The sequence below is a fragment of the Palaemon carinicauda genome, chromosome 15 (assembly GCF_036898095.1).
Source record: "Palaemon carinicauda isolate YSFRI2023 chromosome 15, ASM3689809v2, whole genome shotgun sequence".
NCBI lineage: Eukaryota > Metazoa > Arthropoda > Malacostraca > Decapoda > Palaemonidae > Palaemon > Palaemon carinicauda.
In genome coordinates this window covers 73,743,943-73,769,282 of record NC_090739.1, presented here as the reverse complement: position 1 = coordinate 73,769,282, position 25,340 = coordinate 73,743,943, and the positions used below count along the sequence as shown (strand labels likewise).

The 25,340-nt window shown below is 41.4% G+C and overlaps 1 protein-coding gene across 1 annotated transcript in view; it reads left to right on the top strand.

The window, feature by feature from the left end:
• Positions 1-25,340, top strand: part of LOC137654010 (uncharacterized) — a 107,065-nt gene that overhangs the window by 70,120 nt on the left and 11,605 nt on the right. Inside the window, exon 7 of the mRNA XM_068387644.1 lies at positions 8,106-8,772. Coding sequence (XP_068243745.1) covers positions 8,106-8,772 — 667 coding nt within the window. The remainder of the gene's footprint in view (positions 1-8,105; positions 8,773-25,340) is intronic.

The following is a 25,340-nucleotide window of genomic DNA, read 5'->3' as shown; positions in this document are numbered from 1 at the left end:
ATTTAGACCTTCTGCCTTGGAGCCCCTATTTCCCCCTAGAAGGGAACCTAAGTACTCTAAGACTATTCCCAAGTCTTCCTCTAGGATTCAGAACCCCTCTGAGGGTTCCAGGAGCCGAGTCAGTCTTCCAGTTGATAACCACGACTCACCCTGGGGTGAGACCTCGGTGGTGGATGAAGATCTCGCTGCCAGCCCAACTTCGGACGAAGACCAGAGAGAGTCAGAACACGCTTTTTGGCAGGTTTTGTCCATTATGAGGGCCTTTAACAGGTTACCAGATCTGGAAACGGCCCCTCTAGAAGGCAAAGACAGTCATAGACCATGTCTTAGGCTCCCAAAAGTCTCCTAAGGTCAGTAGCTTTTCCCTGGTCCCAGGGGTTAAAGGGTTTCCGGTGTAAGATTGCCTCCAAACTCCTCCCACCTTCAGGTGCCAACCAGGGAAGATATTACGACATTATGGACAAAACCCTCTCGGCAATGTGTCTCTATCACTACCTGGAAAAGGCTCTCTTCGCGTCAAGTCTCATTCTCAGCGTCTGAGATCTTGAACCAAGAGAAGCTTGCGAAGTATGCCATGCAGGCTACTTTGTGGCTGGATCATTGGTTGGAATTGGTGGGAATCCTGGTGCGAACCGAGGATTTCTCTAAGGATCGTACCAGGAATGCTATGGAGACCTTCCTTCTCTGGCACCCGCACCATTGAGTTTCTGGCCCACCAGGTAGTGACTCTGTGGGCCAACACTGAAACGAAGTAATGCGGTGGCCAAGAGATTTCACCAGCAGGTCCCAAATGCTGAGATCACTAGGCCTCGAACCTCTACCATATAGGGGTTCTTCTTTGAGCCTAGGGACGTCGAGCAGTCTGGGGAGAGGTGGAGAAAGTCCAACACGGATTCCCTCCTTCATAGGGCCCTTACAGCTTGGGCCTACAGACCTCCAGCCCCTTCAAAGACCAGCCATGTGAAATTGTCATTGAAGGAAACGACAGCAATTTTTAAGTCTAAGGTGTCTAAGACAGGAAAGGCAACAAGTCCAACCATGGAGGGAACAGCAAACGCTAGGATAGGTCATCCCCCTGCTTATCCACCAGTAGGGGGATGCCTACAAAGCTCCTGTGCCAGGTGGATGCAGCTCTGGGCCGAACCCTGGACGGTCTCCGTAATTTGCTCAGGCTATCGCTTTCCTTTTATTTCAACCCCCCCCCCCGCCCTGACCAAGAATCCAGTGCTTGTGAGCTCCATTGCGATGGGATCGGCAAAGGGGGTAGGCCCTTCGGGCCGAAGTCCAGACCATGTTGAAGAAGGGCTCTCTCCAGGAAGTCCCTACAGGTCCCCAGTCTTCTTCAGTAGACTCTCTTGTGAGAAAGGCATCTGGAAGCTTGAAACCAGTTATCGATCTCTCAGCTCTGAACAAGTTTGTCGAACAGACTTCGTTCAGCATGATGAAGATGGCAGACACGGTCAGACTAGTGTAAGACTGTAGGACTTCATGTGTATACTGGATCTGAAGGACGCATACATCCAGATCCCAATCCATCCATCTTCAAGGAAGTATCTGAGATTCAACATCGACAAGAAGACATACCAGTTCAAGGTGCTATGTTTCAGCCTTTCCACAGCATCCCAGGTCTTCACAAGAGTGTTTGCCCTAGTGTCATCCTTGGCTCACAGGTCCGGCATCCGTCTCCTTTGTTACCTGGACGACTGGCTGATCCTGGCACACTCGGTGGCAACCCTTCTTCAGCACGGAGACAAACTTCTGAGGCTTTGCCAAGATCTGGGGATCAGGGTAAACATCGAGATGTCTTCCCTGCTTCCCACTCAGAGTCTGGTATACCTGAGCATGGTATGAGACACCAATCTGCACAAAGCCTTCCCATCAGATGACAGGATAGCAAGGCTGAGGAAAGTAGCAAGACCTTTCCTCAGATGAGAAGAACTCCCAGCCCAGAAGTGGCTAAGTCTCCTAGGACACCTATCATTCTTGGCCCGTCTGGTTCCCAATGGTCGGCTCAGAATTTGATCCCTCCAGTGGCGTCTGAAGTCCAATTAGAATCAGGCTACTTTCCTATTAGTCAGGGTAGAAGAGACACTTTAGCTATGGTAAGCAGCTCATCGAGGAGAAGGACACTCCAAAATCGAACCAATGTTCTCAAGCCTGGTACCATGGTCTTACACTGTCTTTGGTTAGAGTTCTCTTGCTTGAGGGTAGACTCAGGCACACTATTCCATCTTATTTCTCTTCCTCTTTTATTAATTTTTTATAGTTTACATAGGAAATATTTATTTTTATACTGTCCATAAAATATTTTATTTTTCCCTTGCTTCCTTTCCTCACTGGGCTATTTTTCCCTTGCTTCCTTTCCTCACTGGGCTATTTTCCCTGTTGGAGCTCCTGGGTTTATAGCATCCTGCCTGTGATCAGAGTCTGAAAAGTGTCTTCACATAAATCTCTCGGAGATTAAGGCTGTCTTTCTAGCCCTTCAAGAGTTCCACCAGTTCCTGGCAGGTCACTCGGTGGTGATGAGCGACTACACCATGGTAGTCGCAGCCCCTGTCACATCTAGCAGTAGAATATACTAAGATGGACGGGAGTCCATTCGGTCTCACTGTCAGCTCGCTTCATTCCGGGCAAGAGGAATATGCTCGCTGATAATGTGAGCAGAGCAGATAGTGGGTTCCGCATGGTCGTTGGATCATCTAGTAGCCAACAAAGTCCAGACGCTGTGGGGTTCTCCGGGTGTGGATCTGTTCGCAGTGGCCCTCAACTTCAGGCTCCTGCTGTACTGCTCCCCAGTCCCAGATCCCAAGGCTCTCTGGCAAGATGCATTCCAACAACGGTGGGACAACATCGACATAAACGCTTTCCCACCGTTCTGTCTGAGGGGAAGAGTACTCAACAAGAGCAGAACATCGGTCAATCTTTCAATGACCCTCCGAGCTCTGCTATGACATCTTGCGGAATGGTTCCTGGGGCTTCTGCTGCTCCTGATGGAGCTCCCAAGACAACTTCTTCCACGACACAATCTACTCGGACAACCACATGTCAACATCTACCACAAGACAGTAGCTTCACTACATCTTCACGCCTGGAGACTATCCAGCATCTTCTCACTCAGAGAGGATTTTCGCAACAAGTTGTGAAAAGGATGTCTGGATATCTGCAAAAATCTTCTGCCTCAGTCTACCAGGCAAAGTGGAATGTCTTCTGCGGTTGGTGTTGTGGAAAGGGTCTCAATCCACTCGATGCCACTTCCATCAATAGCAAAGTTCCTTATGTATTTGCGGGAAGAAATGCGTCTTTCAGTTTCAACGGTTAAAGGCTATTACTCGGTCTTGAGTCTCGCTTTTAAATTGAAAGGAATGGACGTTGCCTCATTGCCAGAACTTTACCTCCTCATACCAAGATATGAACTTACCTGGCCTCAGTCGGAAGTAAGACCTCTCTCATGGAACATGGTTAGAGTTCTTGGGTCTCTAAAGAGACCTCTCTATGAACCATTATGCCAGGCAACAGATCTCCACCTGATTTGGAAGACGGTGTTCCTACTCGCCTTGGCAACAGCCAAACGAGTCGGTGAACTTCATGGTCTCTCTTATGACATCGCCCATTCAAGGGGAACGGGAGAGGTAAGCTTCAGCTTCGTTCCAGAGTTTGTTGTAAAGACTCGAAATCCAGGGGTTTCGGATCCTAGGTTTGAATCCTTCCGGATAACGAGTCTCTGCTCTGTAACTGACGACCCAGATCATCTGTTATTATGCCCAGCAAGGTGTTTGAAGCTCTACCTCAAGAGAACAGCAGCAGCTGGGCCCAGAGTGTCCTCGCTCTTCGTAAGCACGGGCAGAACCAAGAGGACGGTCACAAAGAACACAATCGCTGCATTGACTGCCCTGAATCCCAACCCTCCTCCAACACGTCGTCCCAGAGCTCATGATGTCAGTGGCGTTGTTACGTCCGTGGCCTTCAAAAAGAACTACTCTGTGACGCAGGTCTTACAAGCGGGTGTGTGGAAACGCTAAACGACATTCACCACCCACTACCTGTAAGACGTGACCCACAGGAACCTCAATACATTCTCTATTGGTCCTGTGGTGGCTGCACAACAGCTGGCTTAGCACCTCAAGCTCCAGATTGGACAAGTAGCAGAAGGTTGAGGGCATTGGTTACCAGGGTTTTAGTCTGAGTGAATAAAATGGTGCCTTTACTTTCTTCATCCTCCCCTTTCTTTGGGAAATCAACATCCTGGAACCTCTGCACAAGCTGACTTCAAACCTCTGCTGGGAAACCATTGCTCCCTTGTGTAACATAGTATTGTTCCAATATCATTGTGTCCCCATACCCTGGCGAGGTGGTATTAGCAATGTCTCGGTCTCTCCAGTTATTTCCTAAAAGACTCGGAATAACTTTTACCTGAACAGTCATACTACTAGTTTATCACCATACACAACTTGGGTAGGGCGTTGACCATGCTTAGCGTTGGTTTATATTCCAGCTAACGAACAAAAGACAAATTCGAGGTAATTTGTATTTTTCCTAACGATACTAATCGTAGCTATGTATAAATACTTGCCGACCAACCCCACCCCCCTTGAAGTCCTATCTCCAAGCAAAGTGAGTGCAATTGCAGGTGTGTTAGTGGGAGGGGTAACAGGCTCTCTTTCCCCCCCCCCCCCCCTTCCGGCTAACCAGTGCGCTGGGTAGATAACCCTCGCTAAATTTTAATGGCTCGTCCTTTCAGTTTCGCCGAAACTGATACCCCTATAAATAGTTAAGGTTTGTATCATTAAGAAAAATACAAATTACATCCAAATTTGTCATTTTACTTTTTTCATATACAGTAGTGTAGGAAAAATTGGTTATTGGTTCATGTGTTCACACATTATGTATTCACATTTTGCTATTTACCCCTCCTGGAATTTTTCTATGGTTTTCTTGTCATGGTCTTAAAGGATTTTTATTTATATTTTATAGTTTTCATTTCATTTTAATTTCCTTTTATTAGTCTTTTTAGTATTTTTTTTTCTTTTTTATCTGTATTTCTTTAGTTTATGTAGTGAAAAACATATGTGATTGCTGTTTATACTTTAGTGGGTTAATTTTTCCGAAGCCTGCCAGATTTTTTTTACATTGGTTAAATTGGAGAATATGAATAATTCCTGTTGTAGTGCTAACTACAACACATTTACAACAAAATTCAGGAATGATTCCAGGAAACTTTTCAGAAGTCTATAGAGTATCATATTCATTTTATTTTAATGTCTAAATTTAATTTTTTGTAAAGTTTTTAGTCTAGCCACCTATATATTATTATGATTACTTGCTGAGGTACAACCCTAGTTGGAAAAGCAGTATACTATAAGCTCAGGGGCCCTAACAGGGAAAAAATCCCAGTGAGGAAAGAAAACAAGGAAAACAAATTTTAAGAACAGTAACAACATTAGAATAAATAATTCCAATATTAACTATAAAAACTTGAACAAAACAAAAGGAAGAGAAATTAGATAGAATAGTGTGCCCAAGTGTACCCTCAAGCAAGAGAACTCCAACCCGACAGTGGAAGACCATGGTACAGAGGCTGTGGCACTACCCAAGACTAGAGAACAATGGTTTGAATTTGGGTCTTTTCTACCCTTACCAAGAGGAAAGTATCCACTGAAGAATTACAGTGCAGTAGTTAACTCTTTGGGTGAAGAAGAATTATTGGTAATTTCAGTGTTGTCAGGTGTATGTGCACAGAGGAGAGAGAGTAAAGAATAGGCCAGACTATTCGGTGTATGTGTAGGCAAAAGGAAAGTGAACCGTAAACTGAGAAGAATCCAATGTAGTACTGTCTGGCCAGTCAAAGAACGCCATAACTCTTTAGCATTATCATCTCAACAGGTGGCTGGTGCCCTGGCCTTCCATAAAGATGGATTTTTGAGGTAGCCTACTGGAAAGATCTGTGCTTAGCAATCTGCTGGACAGGGATTGGAGACCTCATCAAGCTAGATAGTTTATTGCTGTATTTGCAACCTTAACATACTTATGAGCCAAATATAGGTGCTGAGTTATCAGCAGCCTTTTCCTGGCCCCCCCCCCTTAGTCCTAACTTGTGCTGATTATTTGAATATGTGGGCAGTCTCTAGGGCATTGTCACTGTCCCTTGAGTCTGCCACTCATGAGCGACCTTTAAAAACCATTTAAAGTGCCCATATAAATATTTTTAGTATGACTTAAAATGACAAAACATCATGCATCAGGTGGACCTCTCCTCCAATAATCATTCTTCTAGTATTATCGCACTTGAGCCTTTAGTTCCTACTTTTTAAGGTGACCTAAGAACAAAGACTATATGAGGTATAAATGAAAATAAAGTTTTATATTGTTATGGACTTTCCTTGAATAGGAATTATGCAGTTCTCTACATACTCTTAATACCAATTTGGGGGAATGGAGATAATGAAATGAAAACTTAAAAAATCAGGGTAGATTTTTGAAGCTTGCTTTACTTTTGGGGAGTCGTGTAAAGCAAAAATGTGCATTCACAATTGTGAAAAATGGTAAAGTGTATGGATTTTCTAACTGTGTAAAATTATGTAATAGCCTAAACATCATAGATTCAGAATTTCACCTTGTTCCCAAAGCCTCTGACCTATATGATGCTGATAAGGAAGTTGCTCCAAGGATCATACCTGAGCCTATTTGGCATGTTGCTTCAATAGAGAGAGGGATGTAATAACATCATCAAGGGATACAAGTGCCTGGAGAAGAGAGTTAGTACAATTACACAAAGTAACCTGCAGCCATATGGTTTAGGATTGCTAGTTAAGGCTGGCAATGAAACACAAGTGGTACTAATTGATAATTATGCATCTAATTTCTCTGATGTAATAGAAAAGGTATCTTCTTACCAAAATTTTTTTCATACCAAGGGAAAGATCTATATGGATCTTTATTAGTTTTCAGAAGAAGATATACAGTACTTAAACTTAGAGGTGTTCTACTATCTTGAAAATAAGAAAAATGAAAAGCAAAATAGTGCAATCTTAGTATATAAAAATTTGACACAAACATTTCAATAAAATTCATCCACGACCTATGCAGTGCTACAAGTGTTGTTATGGTCATAATAACGTAAGATGTATCAATTGGAGAAGATATTTAACTTCCATGTTCCATGACCTCTAGGGAATATAAGGCAGGCAAATTTTCTTCTCATTGTAAGGGAGCTCTTTTTCCGAACTAGAGAGATTGTCGTTAATACAAGCTGAAAGGAGCCATAATTGAAACTGCCAATGATGAAAAAGCAAAGTCCTGATACTAGTAAAGAGCAGGTTTAACAAACTAGCCACCTATGATACTTTCAGTGAGATAGAAAGTCCTTGTGAAATAGAGAAAAACTAAAAATTTTCAATTGAAAAAGTTACCTTTAAAAGGGACTTCCATGCAGTGACAAAATATGTATAAAAATAGAAATGTTAAGAGGATCTCCAGTTTATAACTTTGTATGCTATATATCAGTCAAGTAACAAAAAATAGATAGTTTGAACTAACCCTAGAATAACATTGTTTAAATGGATCTGACTAGTATTCTTTAATTTGGTAGGGCAAGCTTTTCTGCACAAAACCATGTAAGTTCACTGGCTTTTGTAAGATACTGCTGTTCATTGTCAAGATCTTTGCATTGAAGATTAGAGACTAGCAAATGTTCTGGGAAAAGGTGAAAGAAAAGAGACCTTATAGAGTATTGAAATATTATTCTGACCATCCCTTTTTTAAATCCAATACCAATAATTGAACTTAATTAAATATTTCCATTAAATAGTAGAAGGGAAATTTGTATAGGTTTGATATTCAGTTAATTTTTGTATTCAGTACAAAATATTTTTATCTAGGAAGTAGATAAAAATTTGGGACTAATGCATGTTAGAGAAACATAGATGTATCAAACCAAATCAGTAAAAATCAGCTGAAATCCTTTAAAAGTAAATGGTGGAACATGGTTTTAGAAATAGGATTTAATTATTTTTGCAAAGTTATGTCAAGTTCAGGGAAGTATCCTAGTTAAAGATTGAAAAGAATATGTACCCTCACCTGTCTAATATATATATTTTTTATATTCACAGATGTATTACACAAGCAGTAGTGGGTCTAGTTGTAAAGCCAATTCTTCTGTGAGTAGCAGTATTTGTATAACAACACCAGCCACTATACCTATGAATGGAACAGTGTATGGTGGGTCATCAGGGAATATTTTGTCCACCACCACAAGCAGTGGCACTCATACATTAATCAGTAATGTCAGTTTACCAGTTTACACATCATCTGGAAGCATACCTGTTCCTCCACCTAATAGTGGCGGACTACTCCCCATGGTGCCCCCAGGAGGCCAGTATCATCCACAAACTTATTTTTACCCTTTTGTTAGTGGAGGAGCTGGACCTGGAAGCCATCCATACGTTCCTCCAGCAGCATATGCTGCTCAACACAGACCACTTTTTCTATCTGCTTTGGGCCAATTTCCACATATAAAACCAGCTCCTCCCCAATCAGGAGCCCCCATCATATCAGGCAGCAGTAGCAGAGGTGGTAGTAGTAGTAGCAGCAGTTGCAGCAGCTCCAGTAGCAGCAGTAGTGGCAGCAATCGTGGATTTAAAAAGGGTATCCAAAGAAATGGTCCCACAAAGATTGCTTCACATTCTTCAGATTCGTCACCTTCTTCCTCCCAGTATTCCTCTCCACCTCAGACTCCCAGTCCTGATCACACAAGAGAATCAAACTTGGAAAAGCGAGGTAAGAATTATTTTCTATTCATTGTTCATTTTGGCATTTTAATAAACACATCTCAATTAATATAACGAAGTGGTTGCTTAAAGGTATCAGAAATTTGTCGAGTCTTATAAGTTCTCTATACTTAGCTTGAAGGAAAATAGTCCAGATTATATATTGGTTGCCAATATACTGTAGCATATCAAATAATATAATCTATATGCCCAACATTTGTGATAATGTAAAAAAAAAAGCAGCTGGGATCAACACACTAGTTTTTTCCACAGATTGACATAATTATGGAATGTAAAGTAAATGAAACTCAGAAAAACAGTAACCCCAAATCAAAATAAAAAAAAAAGCACCAGAAAACACTAGCAAGTAATCTGTGAATTACTGCTACTACTTTTCACATAAGTAAAATCAAAGTTGTAAAATAAATGTATACAAGAATAATTTATTTTTGAATCAATAAGTAGATAGATATAGATACACTCAACTCTCGTTATCTGCGATTGATTAGTTTCTGAAAACATTCATGTATACCAAATTAGCACATACGAAACTATTTTTCCCGTAAGAATACATGGTGAGTTATTCTGATGTGGACCTCAAATTTCCATCTTTTTCCATGAGTAAATGAATGGTTTTTGGCCTAGAATGAATAAATGTATTGATTATGCATTATTGAATTTAATGTCCCTTAGTTGTTCCGACACCGAATACAAATCCTTCCGCTAATTATAGGGATTATACCTTCGGCGAAGCTGGAAGACTAGCCGTAAAACTTATAAGCAAGGTATAACTACTGGCCTGCTAGGAAGTATCTAAGGATCATACAACAAAAAGACAATACCAGTTCAAGGGGCTGTGCTTCAGTCTTTCCACAGCACCTTAGGTCTTCATGAGACTGTCGCCCTAGTGTCACCTTGGGCTCACAAGATCGGCATCCGTCTCCTAAGATACATTGACGATTGGCTGATCCTAGCAGATTCGCTGGTGACCCTTTTTCGACACCAAGACAAGACTATTGTTTTGCCAGGATCTGGGGAGTGTGGTAAATCTCAAGAAGTCATCCCTGCTTCCCTCTTAAAGACTGGTATAATACCTTTGTATGATCATCGACACCAACCTCAAGAAATTCTTTCCATCAGAAGACAGGGTACAGCGGCTGAGGAAGGTAGCAAGCCTTTTCCTCAGACGAGAAGAGCTCCCATCTCAACAGTAGGTGCATCTCTTAGATCACCTGTCATCCCTGGCCCCTTTTGTGCCAAAAGGCCGCCTCAAAATTCGATCTCTTCAGTGGTGGCCAAAATCCAGGTGGAATCAACACAGCGACTCCCCAGACACGTTGATCCCCAGGGGAATGAAGCAGCAGACAGACCTTCGATGGTGGGGACAGACGAGAACCTTGGCAGAGAGACCAACCTTCTCATACCTCCCCTGGAATTGATGCTCATCGGATGCATCGAACGAAGGGTCTGGGCCCCACATGCTGCACCATACAGCCTCCGGGTTCTGGTCCTAGCCCTTCATTAGTTCTTGGTGGGTCACTCTGTGGTGTTTGAGTGACAACACCACAGTAGTGGCTTTCATAAACAAGCAAGGCAGTACCTTTTCCCAGCCCCTATGCCATCTAGCAGTGGAGATGCTAAGATGGACTGACTTTGTGGGGTTCCCCGACTTTAGATTTATTCTTAACTGCCGTGAACTTCAGGCTCCCGCTGTCCTGCTCCCCAGGCTCTGTGGCAAGGTGCATTCCAACAACAGTGGGACAGCATCGACATTTATGCCTTTCCCCTATTCTGTCGGATGAGAAGGGTGCTCAACAAGACCAGAGCATCCAACAATCTTATCCATGACTCGTAGCTCCACTATGGTATCACACACATTGGTTCCCAGACTTTCTGTAACTCCTGATAGAGATCCCAAGAGAACTCTCTCCACAACAGGATTTACTCAAAACAGGCAGATTTGAACATCTTTCACAAAGCAGTAGCTTCGCTTCGTCTTCACGCGTGGAGACTATTCGGCACCTCCTCCCAGAGAGGCTTTTTGTAACTAGTTGCGGAGAGGATGTCCGGATACCTGCGAAGATCTTTAGCTTCAGTCTGTCAGGCCAAGTAGACTAAGTTCTGTGATCGGTGTCATGGGAGGGGTATCTCTCCCCTCGATGCCTCTATTCCAATAAAAGCGGAGTTCCTCGTTTACCTTCGGGAGGAAAAGTTTCTCTCGGTCTTGGTGGTGAAAGGCTACCACTCTGCCTTAAGCCTCACCTGTAGACTGAAAGGAGTTGATACTTCCTCTTCGTTGGAATTGTCTCTCCTCATACAAAGTTATGAGCTTACTTTCCCCCCGAGTCGAAAGTTAGACCTCTTCCATGAAACGTGGTTCGCGTCTTCCTTTCTCTGAAAGGTGCTCCCTACGAACCATTATGCCAGGCAACATACGTCACCTCACTTTGAAGACGGTGTTCCTGCTCGCCTTGGCCTCAGACAAGAGGGTCAATAAACTTCATGGTCTATCCTACGATGTCGCCCATTCAAGGGTATGGGCGGTAGGTAACACTGGGCTTCATCCCTGAGTTTATTGCCAAAATTCAAAATCCGGGAGTAGCATATTCTAGATTCAGGCCCTTTCAGATTGAGAGAGAGAGTTCTGTAACCGATAATTATTATCATTATTATTATTATTATTATTATTATTATTATTATTATTATTACTAAGCTACAATGCTATTTGGAAAAGCAAAATTCTATAAACCCAAGGGCTCCAACAGGAAAAATAGCCCAGTGAGAAAAGAAAATGAGGAAAAACAAATTGCAGAAGTAATTAACAACTAAAATAAAATATTTTAAAGAACAGTAAGAACATTCAAATAAATCTTTCATATATAAACTATTAAAATTTCAAAAAACAAGAGGAAGAGAAATAAAATAGAAAAGTGTGCCTGAGTGTATCCTCAAGCAAGAGAACTCTACCCCAACACAGTGAAAGACAAAAGGTACAGAGGCTATGGCACTTCTCAAGATTAGAGAACAGTGGTTTGATTTGGAGTATCCTTCTCCTAGAAGCGCTGCTTATCGTAGCTAAAGCGTCTTCTACCCTTACCAAGAGGACAGTAGCAAGTGAACAACTACTGTGCAGTAGTTAACCCCTTGAGCGAAGAAGAATTGTTTGGTAATCTCAATGTTGTCAGGTGTATTAGGACAGAGAATATGTAAAAAATTGGTCAGGCTATTCGGTGTATGCGTAGGCAAAGGGAAAATTAACCGTAACCAGAGGAAAGGATCCAATGTAGTACTGTCTGGTCTGTCAAAAGACCTAATGACTCTAGTGGTAGTATTTCAATGGATGGCTGGTGCCCTGGCCAACATACAACCTACAGATCAACTTTTACTTTGCCCAGTGAGAAGTTTGAAGTATTACCTCAAAAGGACTGTCAGCGATCTCTGCTTGGATTCGCAAGGTCATAGATTTTGCACTGACTCCTGATCCTCAAACTCGACAACCCAGAGCTCAAGACGTTAGGGGCATTAGTACGTCCCTAGCGTTCAAAGGAAACTACTTTAACACAGATCCTACAAGCATCAGACAACCTTCACAGCCCATTACCTGGAAGGCGTGACCCACAGGAACATGGAGGCGTTCTCCATTGGTTCTGTGTTGGCTGCACAACAAGTACTTTAAATACATCAGGCTTCTTGATGGACAAGTAGCAGGTTGAGGGGATAGGTTACCCGGGATTAGTCTAGAATGAATTTGTAAGAATGACTGGCTGTTTCTTTCCTTCATCTTCCCACTCTTGGGGAACAGCACCTACAGTCCTCTAAAAGCTGGCCTCACCTATCTACAGGTAAAACCATTTCTCTTGTGTAACCTAGTAAAGAAATAATACTCATGACCCCATACCCCTTGCGAGGTGAGATTGGGTAACATCTATGGTTGATTCTAAAGTTTCCTATGGTTTCCAAGATTTCTTACCTAGGCTAGTCGCATTGGTAGTATCACAAACACATTGCTTAGGGTGCTATCTGTGCATTGCATGAAATTTGCGAGTTGTCAGGCTCCCTTTTACGTACAGAGCATGTACGGGAAAACCCCTGGTCAAATACTAAGCCAGTTCATGTAGACTTTCACCCGCCTAATGGGTGGGTCATCCCTATGAATAGCGGAAGGGTTTGTTTTTATTGTTGGAACAAATGACAAATTTGGAAATAATTTATATTTTTCCTAATGATACAAACCTGTAGCTATTTATACAAATTGCCCCTCCATCACCAAGAAGTCATGCCTGCCATCAAAAGGGAGAAGGCAACACTGGTGTGTAAGTGTGAGGGGTAGCGGGCTAACCCCCCGCTAACTAGCGGACTGGTTGTTAAATCTTGTTTAAAAGTTTTATGGCTAGTCTTCTAGCTTTACCAAAAGTATAATCCCTATAAATAGCTACAGGTGTGTATAGTTAGGAAAAATGCAAATTACTTTCAATTTTGTCATTTTGAAAATGAGATTGATATCAATATATAGGGAGTTGTGACGAGTAATTCTCGAGTCATGTCAATGTAACCTAGATTTTTCTAACTGTAGATGCATAATCGCAAGTCAATGTAATGTTGACACTATTTACACTCACGAAATGCCGTGTATTGTTCTGTATAAATAGGTAACTCGTAACTGTATCCAATAATAATGCATGTAATAATCATATACACTATTCGTATCATATTAAGAAATAAAAACAGAATTTCAGTATTTTTTATTATTTACGTTTATAAGCTGATCAAGGCCAACTACCAAAGGATTATTTATTATTTCCTATAAAAAAATTATTACTTGAACTATAATTTTTAATTTAGCATACTAATGTAAATAGTTTTACTTGAAATATTTCTCTCATTTTATGTACTGTTGAGTTTAATTGGATAATTAGGTTTTCTAGAGTTTCATCCTTGCCGTTTGCATGATAATTTATAGTTTTTAGCTATGCGGTGCGATTATAAAGCTTGCAAAATTATTTTTTCCTCTCAAATTTCATGATCTTGTTTCATCGCAAGTTATAGCAAAACTATTTTCTTGGTTTTCATACACTTTGCCACGTTATCTTCTAAATTTTGCCAGTTAAATGTAATTATGCAGTTTACACATAAGTACTGTCACAAAATTTTCTCCAGTTTCGGACACAGCTTCCCCCAATTCAAAAAAAAAAAATAGCGGCTATGAACATTGCTATATTACCTTCAGCTGCAGCTTTTTATATTTAGCATTATGTTTCTTTGAGTATGTTTTCTCCATAGCGAATAAGGACAATGATTTACGATTGTACGCTGATTGAAATGCAAGAAAAACATCTGCTATCCGATTCAAGTGTTCATAACGGAACAGCTGATTTTGTTAATATAATTTGATGATATTATCATTACTCTGTTAGTAGTGCACAGTACTGTTTGCCGATTTCTAATTCTTAATTTCACATTTTGATTTGTGCTTCTTAAAATTATGCAATTTTTAACAATAAATTTTAAATTTTGACTCATTCATTGCCAAATTTTGACTTTGTTCTTTGGTGATTGTTAACATGATACTGTATGATATTATTTAGTGATTTTTAATGCTGAATTTCACTTTACGAGCTTTTTAACGTTGTACTTCACAGTATTTGGCGATTGTTAACATAAAATTTCAAGTTTTGAATCGTGTTGTATGGCAACTTTCCATGGTTACAAAATTTGATGTCAGATTCAGGTATAAATGTTGTATGATATTTGCAAATACCAAACATGTGTATAACGGGAGTGAAGTGTACTGTATGTATCCACGTATTAGATGAACATTAGATTAAGGCAAATTTTAATGAATTCATCTCTTATCTAGAAGATAAGATGACTGCTAAATTACAAAACTATCTGGTTATGTAAAGATGCTATTACAAATTTTGTTTTACTAACTGAAATGAAAAATAAACGAAATAAAGCCGATTCCGTTTCATATGTTTTCCTACATGAATATTCTGTAAAGAACCTAAATGTGCTATTGCTAGGATTAAATACTTTAACTCATTGTATTAAAAGCTGTTTTCTCAGTGCTTCGATAATAATGATTTGATGATTATAACACAGAATACGGTGTGTGTGATATTTTAATCACCTAAGAATGTACATGGTAAACAAATTATGTAGGTCTCACCGCCAGTCACAACAAACTAACGAACGAACACGTTTACTGTAGACTTCCAAGTGATAAATAACAATGCAAATAGCTTTTAGTAAAATTTATGTATGAAAACTTTATTTGTAGTATGATTGAATAAGTTTGGAAATTATATTAAAAACTTTTTATTTATATTTGCCAATATTCTTGGTGACGATAACTTGAATCAGCAGATGAGGTTTACATCAGCGCACCATAACAGTATTTTATAGGATATCAGTTTATATACACTTTACCAAAAGCTAATGGTGTCATTAGTTAGCAGTTGGATGTGTAAGTGGATGTGTAAGTCCATTTGTTTGTTCCTTGTGTTTGGAAATGTAAGTAACAAAATAATAGTTTCCCTTTTGGGCATCGTATGTAGGAAAAACATAATATAGATATGGCTTTATTTTGCTTATTTTTAATTTCTAACGATACAATAAGTAAAAAGACATTTGTAATATCAGCTTAGTGTGTTTACATTTCTCAGATGTGCTCACACAGATAAAAGTAAGTTGTAAATAAATTTGATATCTTGCGACTATGTACTGCTTACATTGGATGACCTTTACCAATGAAATACTACTCTGGGTATCTTTTTTTTTAGTCCGTAATAGTGGTTGCCTTTATTTAGTCTGTTATAGGTTTTATCTTTATTTTGTCTTTTATAACCAAAATCCTTCATAGCATTGTCCATTATTGTGAGGGTTTATTGTAGTTACAGTCACCTTCCCCCTCCTCCTTCCTCTAAAAACATGTCCTCTTTCGTCCGGACTGTGTCCTCCATCAACTCCCAACATCTTCATTAACTTCTAAGCCCATAGATGCAAGTCCCTCACTGTCACATTGTCTGGCCACTACTTTCTCTAGGTAGAGGTCATGGTAAAGACACTTTCACGCAGGGTTTGTGAATTGTTTAGAGCATGGGAAATGTTGAAGCGATTCTTCCAAACCCATCAAGTGTTAACTGTGTATCACAGGTGACTTTAGACACCTTTGAAAAAGGACTTTTCTTAATGTTGGAAATTACCTGTTAATTGGATTGAATAAGAGTTGTATTTCAGGGCAAGAACTTCACAGTGATATAGTTAATTTACCCTGATAAGTCGATCTCCATTTTTGGAGGAGGAGGAGATTCATTATCCAATACGAGGGGGTTTCTTAAGTAACAACTGTTTCTCCTGGAGGTATTTTTTCCACACTGGACCCAAACTCTATTAAACCTTCAAAGTTACCCACACTTTACTGTTGGACTTCCACATCACCCTCTAGTTGTCCATTATCACATTATTCTTCTTGGCAGAATGGTGAACAAGTAAAGGCCTAACCTTAAAATCTCCTTTGTTCCCATACTAACAAACTTCCTGGTGTTCATGTGGATTATCTTTCGGCAAAGCTGGAAGGTAGCCATTAGACTAAAAGTGCGAGGTGGCAACCCTGTCTAACCACTTAAGTGGGTAGGCAGGGGGTTGGTGGCAGTTAGCCAGCTGCCTATATACAGTACAGTGAACCCTCGCTACTTCGCGGTTCGACCATCGCGGATTCACCACTTCGCGGATTTTTTCCATAACCCATATATATACAGTAATATATATATATATATATATATATATATATATATATATATATATATATATATATATATATGTATGTATTTATATATATATATATATATGTATGTATGTATATATGTAGGTAAGTATATGTGTATACATATAAATATATATATATATATATATATATATATATATATATATATATATATATATATATATATATATATATATATATATATATATACACACACACACATATATATATATATATATATATATATATATATATATATATTTATACACACACACATATATATATATATATATATATATATATATATATATATATATATATATATATATATATATATATATATATATATATATCTAAAGTAGGAAGATGTGATGTAGTTCTAAGGGAAAAGTATGGGAAATATGTCTGGGTAATAAGCAAAGCTCTACCTCCAGTTTGTTTCTTCATTATGATCAGAGATAAATGTAAACAAAACATTGGTTGCCATTTTTTATCATGCTTTTTAGCGTGTTTAGGAAACGCATGATATAAAATCGCCTTTAATATTTGTGCCTGTTTTAGTTTAGGGTACTGTAGTACATGCATTAAGTGTTCTGTACATTAAAGGGTAGTTTGTTAACAGTATTACGTACAAGGGAAGGTTTTAAATGTCTGAATATACATGTTGAATAAATAGGTAAATATGGTGTCACTACTTCGCGGATTTTCACCTATCGCGGCCGCGTCTGGAACCTATCTACCGCGATAAACGAGGGTTCACTGTATACTCTCACAGCTGTGAGCTATGTCACATTTTTCTTTTGGCTTTAGAGAGCGGACGTCTCCTTTCTCTCCTCCAAAGGCTGTCATTGGACTCCTTGGCAACCTCGGGGTACTGGGAATGAGGTAGTTGCATCCCCTTGAGCAGCAACTTCCCCCTCTATGAAGGAAGCTTTACTTCTTCTCCTTCAGCACAGTGCTAGGAAGGATCTAACTCCAGAGCCTTCAACATCTTAAGCTCTGGAGGTCTGCGAAGTCTACCTGTCACCCTCTCCTGGACGTTCCATGCGTGGATTTGGTGTTCGCTCGCGTTTGGCCCTCCAACGACTTCCTGCTGTTGATGGTTCCACTCGCCATCCTGGGACCTCGTAGTCTCCTAGATTTTCAGCCTTCTGTTTCTCCCAACTGGAATCGTCTGGCTGTTGATAATGATCTTCACAAGACTAGTGCTCCTTCTGCTAACAGCGCACAAGGACGAGACTTTCCATCACCTCGTCCTTCAGGACACTCGTGTTCCGATCGTCGTTCGCGACAATCATTAGATGATCATAGAGATCACAGGTCATCGTGGTCTCAACGTTCTTCTTGTAGAAGGCGTTCTTGACCTAGAGCATCACGCTCACGAGACCGACGGTCTCAACGCTCTTGTACGAGGCGTTTCTCTTCATGAGGTAAAGTCTCACGATGATCACAATCACGAGCAAGATGGTCTAGATCTAGGTCTGGATGCTTGCGTTCTAAATCGCTCTGATCTAGCTCACAAAGGATGATGCTCACGTTTATGAGGGCGCCGTTCACGATCATGAGGACGACATCCACTCTGGCGAGGACTACGTTCACGATCGTGAGGCCAACGCCTACATTTACAAGCTAGGCACTAGAGACGTTCCCGTCGTTCATGATCGTGAGGCCAAAGCTCACGTCTGCGAGCTAGGCACTCGAGATATTTCCGCCGTTCACGGTCACAATCTAGACGTTCCTCTCCAAGAGTAAGAGGTGAGCGCACGTGCTGTCCATTCACATCTCACTCTTCAACTCCTCCCCCACCTCAACAACCTCAAACCAAACCTGGTCTTGTTACTGAACACCCTACAGTCAGGCGCCCAGCAAAGCTACTTCCAGTACCCTTTGCTGCCTGGGGTGCTTTAGCGAAGCGTTTGCCCATGTGACGCTCTCCAATGCGTTCCTCTGTAACGCGCACTCCAACGCTTCGGAGGCCCTCACATCTTGCTATGTCTGCCATAGGCAATCCTCTGGAGCAACAGGAATCCTCAAGGCTTCCATCTTCCAGTATGGCAACCGGTGCTCATGAGAAGAGTACTTCTGCTAGTGAATCGCGCCCATTGTCTCGCGATTTTGTGCGTAAATCTCGCAATTTCACTCGCAAATCGGTGATTTCCACAAGCGATTCATGAGGAGAGGTGTTGGAATTGCCAGCAATTACGGTTCCAACACCAATTCCAGCTTCTACCACCTCTAGCGGTAGGCTGATGCCCTTCCCAGAAGGATTTAGGGAGCCTCCTAATAGGTACACCGACGTACCTATTAGTCTTGATTGCCCTCTTCGCTTGTGGAAAGAGCTTCTGATGCCTCAGAGGCTATCTTCTACAACGTCCCAGGCTCCTTCTAGGGCTCTTCCTGGACGATGTTCTCCTCCTGCTGGATTCTCTAAGGAAACCCAGGACTCCTTGAAGGGTACTGAGCTCCCTTCTATGGTTAGTGCCTTCTTGTCAATATTACATAAGTCCTTGGATGTGGCTCCTTCACTGCCCCAGTCGGGGCTACTCCACAGATTTCCCTACAATCCGACTCTAGTTCATCGCATAGGAGCTCTGATCCTAGAAGGAGATCTTCATCAGACAAGCACGATGATCCTCCCCCGTTTTGATCTACTGCCAAGGTGCCTCCAACCATAGATCCTTCTCATGGGAACCTTCCCTTTGCTTCAGTCAAGGATAAGGAGATCTTGACAAAACGAAAAAAGAGGAAGATGAGAGACGTCACTCCACGACACGCCGATATCATTCACCCTCGGACGAGCAGGAACATGGCTCTCCCAGGGAGATAACTGTCCACCCTTTCAACCCTCAAGAAATTGAGGTGATGCCTCCAAACCAGCTAAGGCTTCTACAACTGGCGTCTTGAAACCTTCGCAAGTGTTGGTTGCAGGAACACTTTCCTGTGTGAAGTGAGTCCAAGAACACCAAAACTGAACCTATGAATGCCAAGGCAAGGAAGCCCCTATTGGCGGAGGCAGACTGGAGTTTTCCTGTGGCAGGTCCCTCACACAACCCTAACCTACTCTAAGCTCTGGATGTGAGCCTGGAGGTAGATGATGCTATCGAAACGGACAATGAATATCTCCCGAGGGCCATTAATAATGTCTACTCTTAATACCATCACCCAGGAATAGGAGATGGTTCTTGATAAGATCTTCGGAACTCAGAGACTCCCTAAAACCAGTGCAGCTTTTCCCTGGTCTAAGGGCCTGACAGCCGCCAGAAGGAAAGCTATTTCTCAGATAGCTGGATCTTCTATTTCCTTGAGGGCAGGTTCCTCCTCGCTATCTTTACCACTTAATTTTTTTTTTTCACAAAGGAAGTACTACGAGATCGAGAAGGAACCACATTCCACCATAACCCTCGACCCTTCGGAATCTCTGACAAAGGGTCTTCCAACCCAAATCCTCTCCGCATTGAGAGCTTCCCTTTCGGCAGTTTAGCTCCTCAACATCGAGCAAAGCGCCAAGTACGCCACGCAGACTACTTCATGGCTTGATCTATGGTTGGGGTCTCTGGGCTACATTGTGCGCTCCCTCAATCTTTCAAAGGCATCCACAGGGAAATCCTTGGAATTCTTCCTGTTGCCTTGTACCCAAACTCTTGAGTTTCTGTCACACCATGTCATCAACTTGTGGGCAAATACCATCCTCATTAGAAGGGACACTATCATAGAAAAGTTCCACAGGCAGGTGCCTAAAGCAGAAGTTTCACGTTTGAGGAATTCCACACTTGAAGGTTCCTCTCACTTTGTTCCCGAGGAGATTGAGAGGGCTGCTGAAAGATGGAGGAAATTGTCGAACGATTCTCCTCCACAAGGCCATGACATACTGGCCCTATGTAAGACCATCCCAGTCTTCTTGTAGTCAGCAGGCTACTTCCAACCCTCGACTTCTAGGTCCTCCGGGCCTTCTAAGATGTACAAACGTTCCTTTTAGGCCGAAGTCCAGACCATGCTGCAGAAGGGCACTCCGAGAAGTCATGGATGAGTCTCCAGGCTTTTACAGTCAATTTTTTCTTGTGAAAAGGGCATCTGGAGGCTGAAGACCAGTCATCGATCTCTCCCCTGAAAAAGTTTGGACAACAACAGACTCCATTCAGGATGGAGACGGCAGTCACAGTCATCCAGGCAGTTCAACCAAGGGACTTCATGTGCACACGGGAGCTCAGGGACGCATACTTCTAGATCCCAATACATCCGTTTTCCAGGAAGTATCTCAAATTCATACACGAGGACAGAATTTACCAGTTCAAGGCTCTCGGTTTTGGTCTTACGGCAGAACTTTTGTCTTTACCTGAATGTTCGCCCTAGTGTCATCTTGGGCTCTCAAGAACAGCATTCGTCTCCTCAGATATCTCGACAATTGGCTGGTTCTAGCAAACTCGGAGATAACCCTTCCTCATCACCAAGACATGCTTCTGGGGTTTTGTCAGGATCTTGGGATCTAGATAAATATCGAGAAGTCATCACTGCTTCCTTCTCAGAGACTGGTATTCCTCGGTATGACTGTAGACATCGTCCCAACAGAAAGTCTTCCCATCAGAAGAAAAAGTACACAGGGTCACCAGTGGTTACATTTGTTAGGTCACCTAACCTCTCTTCTCTGGCTAGTTCCACGCGGCTGCCTCAGGATAAGATCCCTGCAGTGGTAGCTAAAGTTCGTGTGAAACCAACACTCAGATCCGTCAGATACGAGTTCCAATCACTGGGGAAAAGATCTGCGCCCTTTGGTCAGAGTCCGAAAGGTACCAGCATATAAACCTCTTAGATATGAGAGCAGCATACCTAGCTCTTCATCAGTTCCATCAGTTGCTGGTAGGTCACTCAGTGGTGTTGATGAGCGACAACACCATAATAGTGGCTTACATAATCAAACCAGGCGAGACATTTTAACAGCCTCTATTCCTTCTGGTAGTAGAGATTCTCTGGTGGGCAGAAGAACATTTGGTGTCCCTATTGGCTCACTTCATTCCAGGCAAAAGAAATGTGCTCACAGACAATCTGAGCAGAGCAACTCAGATAGTTGGCTCAGATTGGTCTTTAAATCCTCTCATAGCCGTTTAAGTCCTGACTTAGTGGGGTTCCCTGACAGTAGACCTGTTCGAGACATACCTGAACAGCAAGCTTCTGCTGTACTGTTCTCCAGAGTCTGGACCCCCAGGCTCTATGGCAGGATGCATTTCAACAACAATGGGTCAACATTGGCGTGTGCCCTTTTCCTCCCATTCTGTTTGATGAGAAGGCTGCTCAACAAGACTAGAGCATCCAAAAATCTAATTATGACCCTCATAGCTCCGCTATGGCATCAAGCAGAGTTGTTCCCAGACCTTCTGCAAATGCTAGTAGATTTAACTAGAGAACTCCTTCCATGACCAGATCTACTCAAACAACCACTTGCAAGCATCTTTCACAAGATCGTCCAGTCTCTTCAACTTCATGCCTTCATGTCTGGAGACTATTCAGTGTCTCTTCTCTCAGAGAGGCTTTTTGCAACAAGTTGCTGAGAGAATGTCCAAACACTTGTCAAAGTCCTCAGCCTCAGTGTACCATGCTAATTGGACGGTCTTTTGTGGTTGGTGTCATGGAAGGAATATCTCTCCACTCGATGCCACTATCCCTGTAATAGCGGAGTTTCTTATTTACCTTCAAGAGGAAAAACTCCTTTCAGTCTCGGTGGTGAAAGGTTATCGCTCGGCCTTGAGCCTTGCCTTTAGGCTGAAAGAAGTAGATGTTTCCTCTTTGTTGAAGCTTTCTTCTCTCATACTGATTTATGTCACTTGCCCTCAGTCAGAGATCAGGCCTCCTTGGAACATGGTTCGTGTTTTGAGATTCCTGAAAGGACCTTAAGAACCATTATGCCATGCAACTAATCAAAATCACACTTTGAAGACTGCGTTCCTGCTCGCTTTAGCTTCGGCAAGGACAGTCAGTGAACTTCATGGCATCTCATATGACATTGCCCATTCAAGGGGAGGGGGGGAAGTGACACTTAGCTTCGTCCTTGAGTTTATTGCAAAGACTTAAAATTCCGGGGTACTGGACACTAGATTCAATCCCTTTCAGATTATAAGTACGCTCTGTAACCAATGGCTCAGATCAACTGTTACTATGCCCAGTGAGGAGTTTGCGATATTATCTTGAATGCACAGCAGCAACACGGCTGCGACTACAGTAACATCTTTGTTAGTTCTGGCAGGATTAAGAGGAGGATCACAAAAAAATAGTATTTCATCTTGGATACGCCAAGTCATTGAAAGAGCTCTAAACCCTGATCCTCCTCCAGCTCGAAGACCTACAGCCCATGATGTCAGAGGCATCAGTATGTCCTTGGCATTCAAGAGCAACTTTTCCGTGTTGCAGGTATTACAAGCGAGCATGTGGAAACGTCAAACTACGTTTACAGCTGACTATCTAAAAGACGTGACCCACAGAAGTTGCGATACGTTTACTATCGGTCCTGTGGTGGCTGCTTAACAAGTGATTCAAGAGTACTTATAGCTCCTTGTTAGACAAGTAGCAGATGGTTGAGGGCATTGGTTACCCAGGTTAAGTCTAGCATGAATGAGAGTATGTCTGTCATTTTCCTTTCTTCATCTTCCCCTCCCTTGGGGTACAGCGCCATGTGTCCCTCTGCAAGTAGGCTTCAACCTCTGCAGGAAAGAAGTACTTTTCTTGTGTCGCCTAGTCATAAATTTAATATACTGTCCACGTCCTTGGGAAGCCAGTAAGTTCTGCCTGCAATCAAAAAGTGACGTAGCTCAGAGCTGTGAGATATGAAAAAATAAATTTATGGTAACCCCCAGCCACCCCCTGCCTACTCACTTAGGTGGTTAGGCAGGGTTGCTACCTCACACTTTAGTCTAATCCTTCCAGCTTTCCCGAAAGATAATCCACATAAATAACTACAGGTTTTTATTAGTTAGGGAAAAATACAAATTATCTCCATATTTGTCACAGAGCTAGCATAAGTTGATAGGGTTATTCCAGGCAAGGCTATCTCTTCCTAGGTGATGTAATTCCCAAGTATTTTTTTGTATAAATTATCCTTTTATTTTATTGTATTTTTAGTTTAAAACTTGGAGACTACTGTAGGACTGTTTGGATAAAGTCTAGCTTTTTAAATTCCCTAGCATACTTCTCAGCATGCTTTTTCTGAACTGGCAGATATTCCATGTCTTACACCACCATGAAAACTACTACTCTTTTTAAAGAAGATATTTTCAATATTGTCGTCTCTCTGTTCCCCTTGTTTTGATTTTCCGCAGTTGAGAGATTTGTATAATATTTGAATAAAGTTTCAATAACTTATAGTTAGGACTGTTGTGAGCAGCCCAATGTTTTTATACCACCCACACTTCTTTGAACCCGGCCTTCACGCCATTTCTTTCCCTGTACAATGCCACTTCTCTGGCAGACTTAGTCTCACTCTCCCAGCCTTCATCATCCAGAAAACATTTCCCACAAGTGTTTTTCAAGAAACATGTGATTTTTCATGGGTGCCATGGCCTGTAAGAGTTGCTTCATCCTCTCAAACTACTGTTAAGCAGCAGTGGAAAATCAGGACTTGAGAGAAGATAGAAGTTCTCAATAAGTGCAAGGAAGGAATGTCTTGTGTAGCTATACGTACAGTACTCAGTACTGAGATTTTTCCAGTTGAATGAAAGTATCGTGAGGTACATGAAGAGCACAAAGAACATACATGCAGCCGTGGTAGCAAATGCCCCATGCAGTGTGAAGATTGTATTGAAATTAAGGGAAAAAGGTATGATCCAAATGGAAATGCTTCATTTTCGTTTAGTGAGGATCAACTGGTATTAATTTAGGCATTTGTTACGTGACAATTTTTACTCTGCTCTACAGGTACATGAAACGTACACTTTATTTTCAATGAATCCCTTAAGTATTGTATCATGTCATGGGATTTCACTGCATAAAACTTTGTAAATGTTGAGTGGTGTTGACAGTCCTTTTCTATTATCTTATTATTAATGTTACAATTGTCGTATGAAATACTGTACTGTACAGTACAATAGATACAGGCTACATGTTAGGTGACGAGCTGGTAGGATTGTGAGGCAACTTTGCAAAAACAGTGCTCACATATGAGTGATACGTGGTCTCACTTTAGGGAATTAAGCTGTATTGTAGTGATAGTACTGTGCATATATTAAAGTAATATACACTACAGTATAAGTGAGTATTGTTAGATATGAACAACAGTGGTTTGATGTGACTTACACTGTACATAGCCTAGATAGTGTGATGGTGACTTAGGTGTTATAAGTCATCTTGCCTTGTACTGAAGCTATGTTAGTAATATACAGTACAATTATCTTTGTAAAGTAATATACACATTGATACCATGATAGAAACCACATGAAAACCATGACATATAGTACATTGTTTGCCTTAGATTGGTTATTTTTTATGCTTTGTCGGAAAGATTCGTGTGGTTGCTCAGATTACTGGTTCAGTTGTGGGTCTGGTCTATTTAAGAAGACCCTTTTGGTTCCAACTCTGAAGATTATATATATTTGGGAATGGTAATAGCAACTAAGGATTTGGTTTTATCTTCTATTGTTGAATAAATTCAGAAGATTGAAGTTTATGGCAGTTCAGAATTGGATGAATCTTCACAAAAACAGTACCATTGCTCTAAATGTTTTTGTAGAATTGCAGTATCTCAGTAATTGTAAATGAGTGTGAATCTGAACTTGCTAAAATCAGGTAATGTTAAGTTTGACCTTTCAAGGTCACAGAAGGTTTTCTGTCAG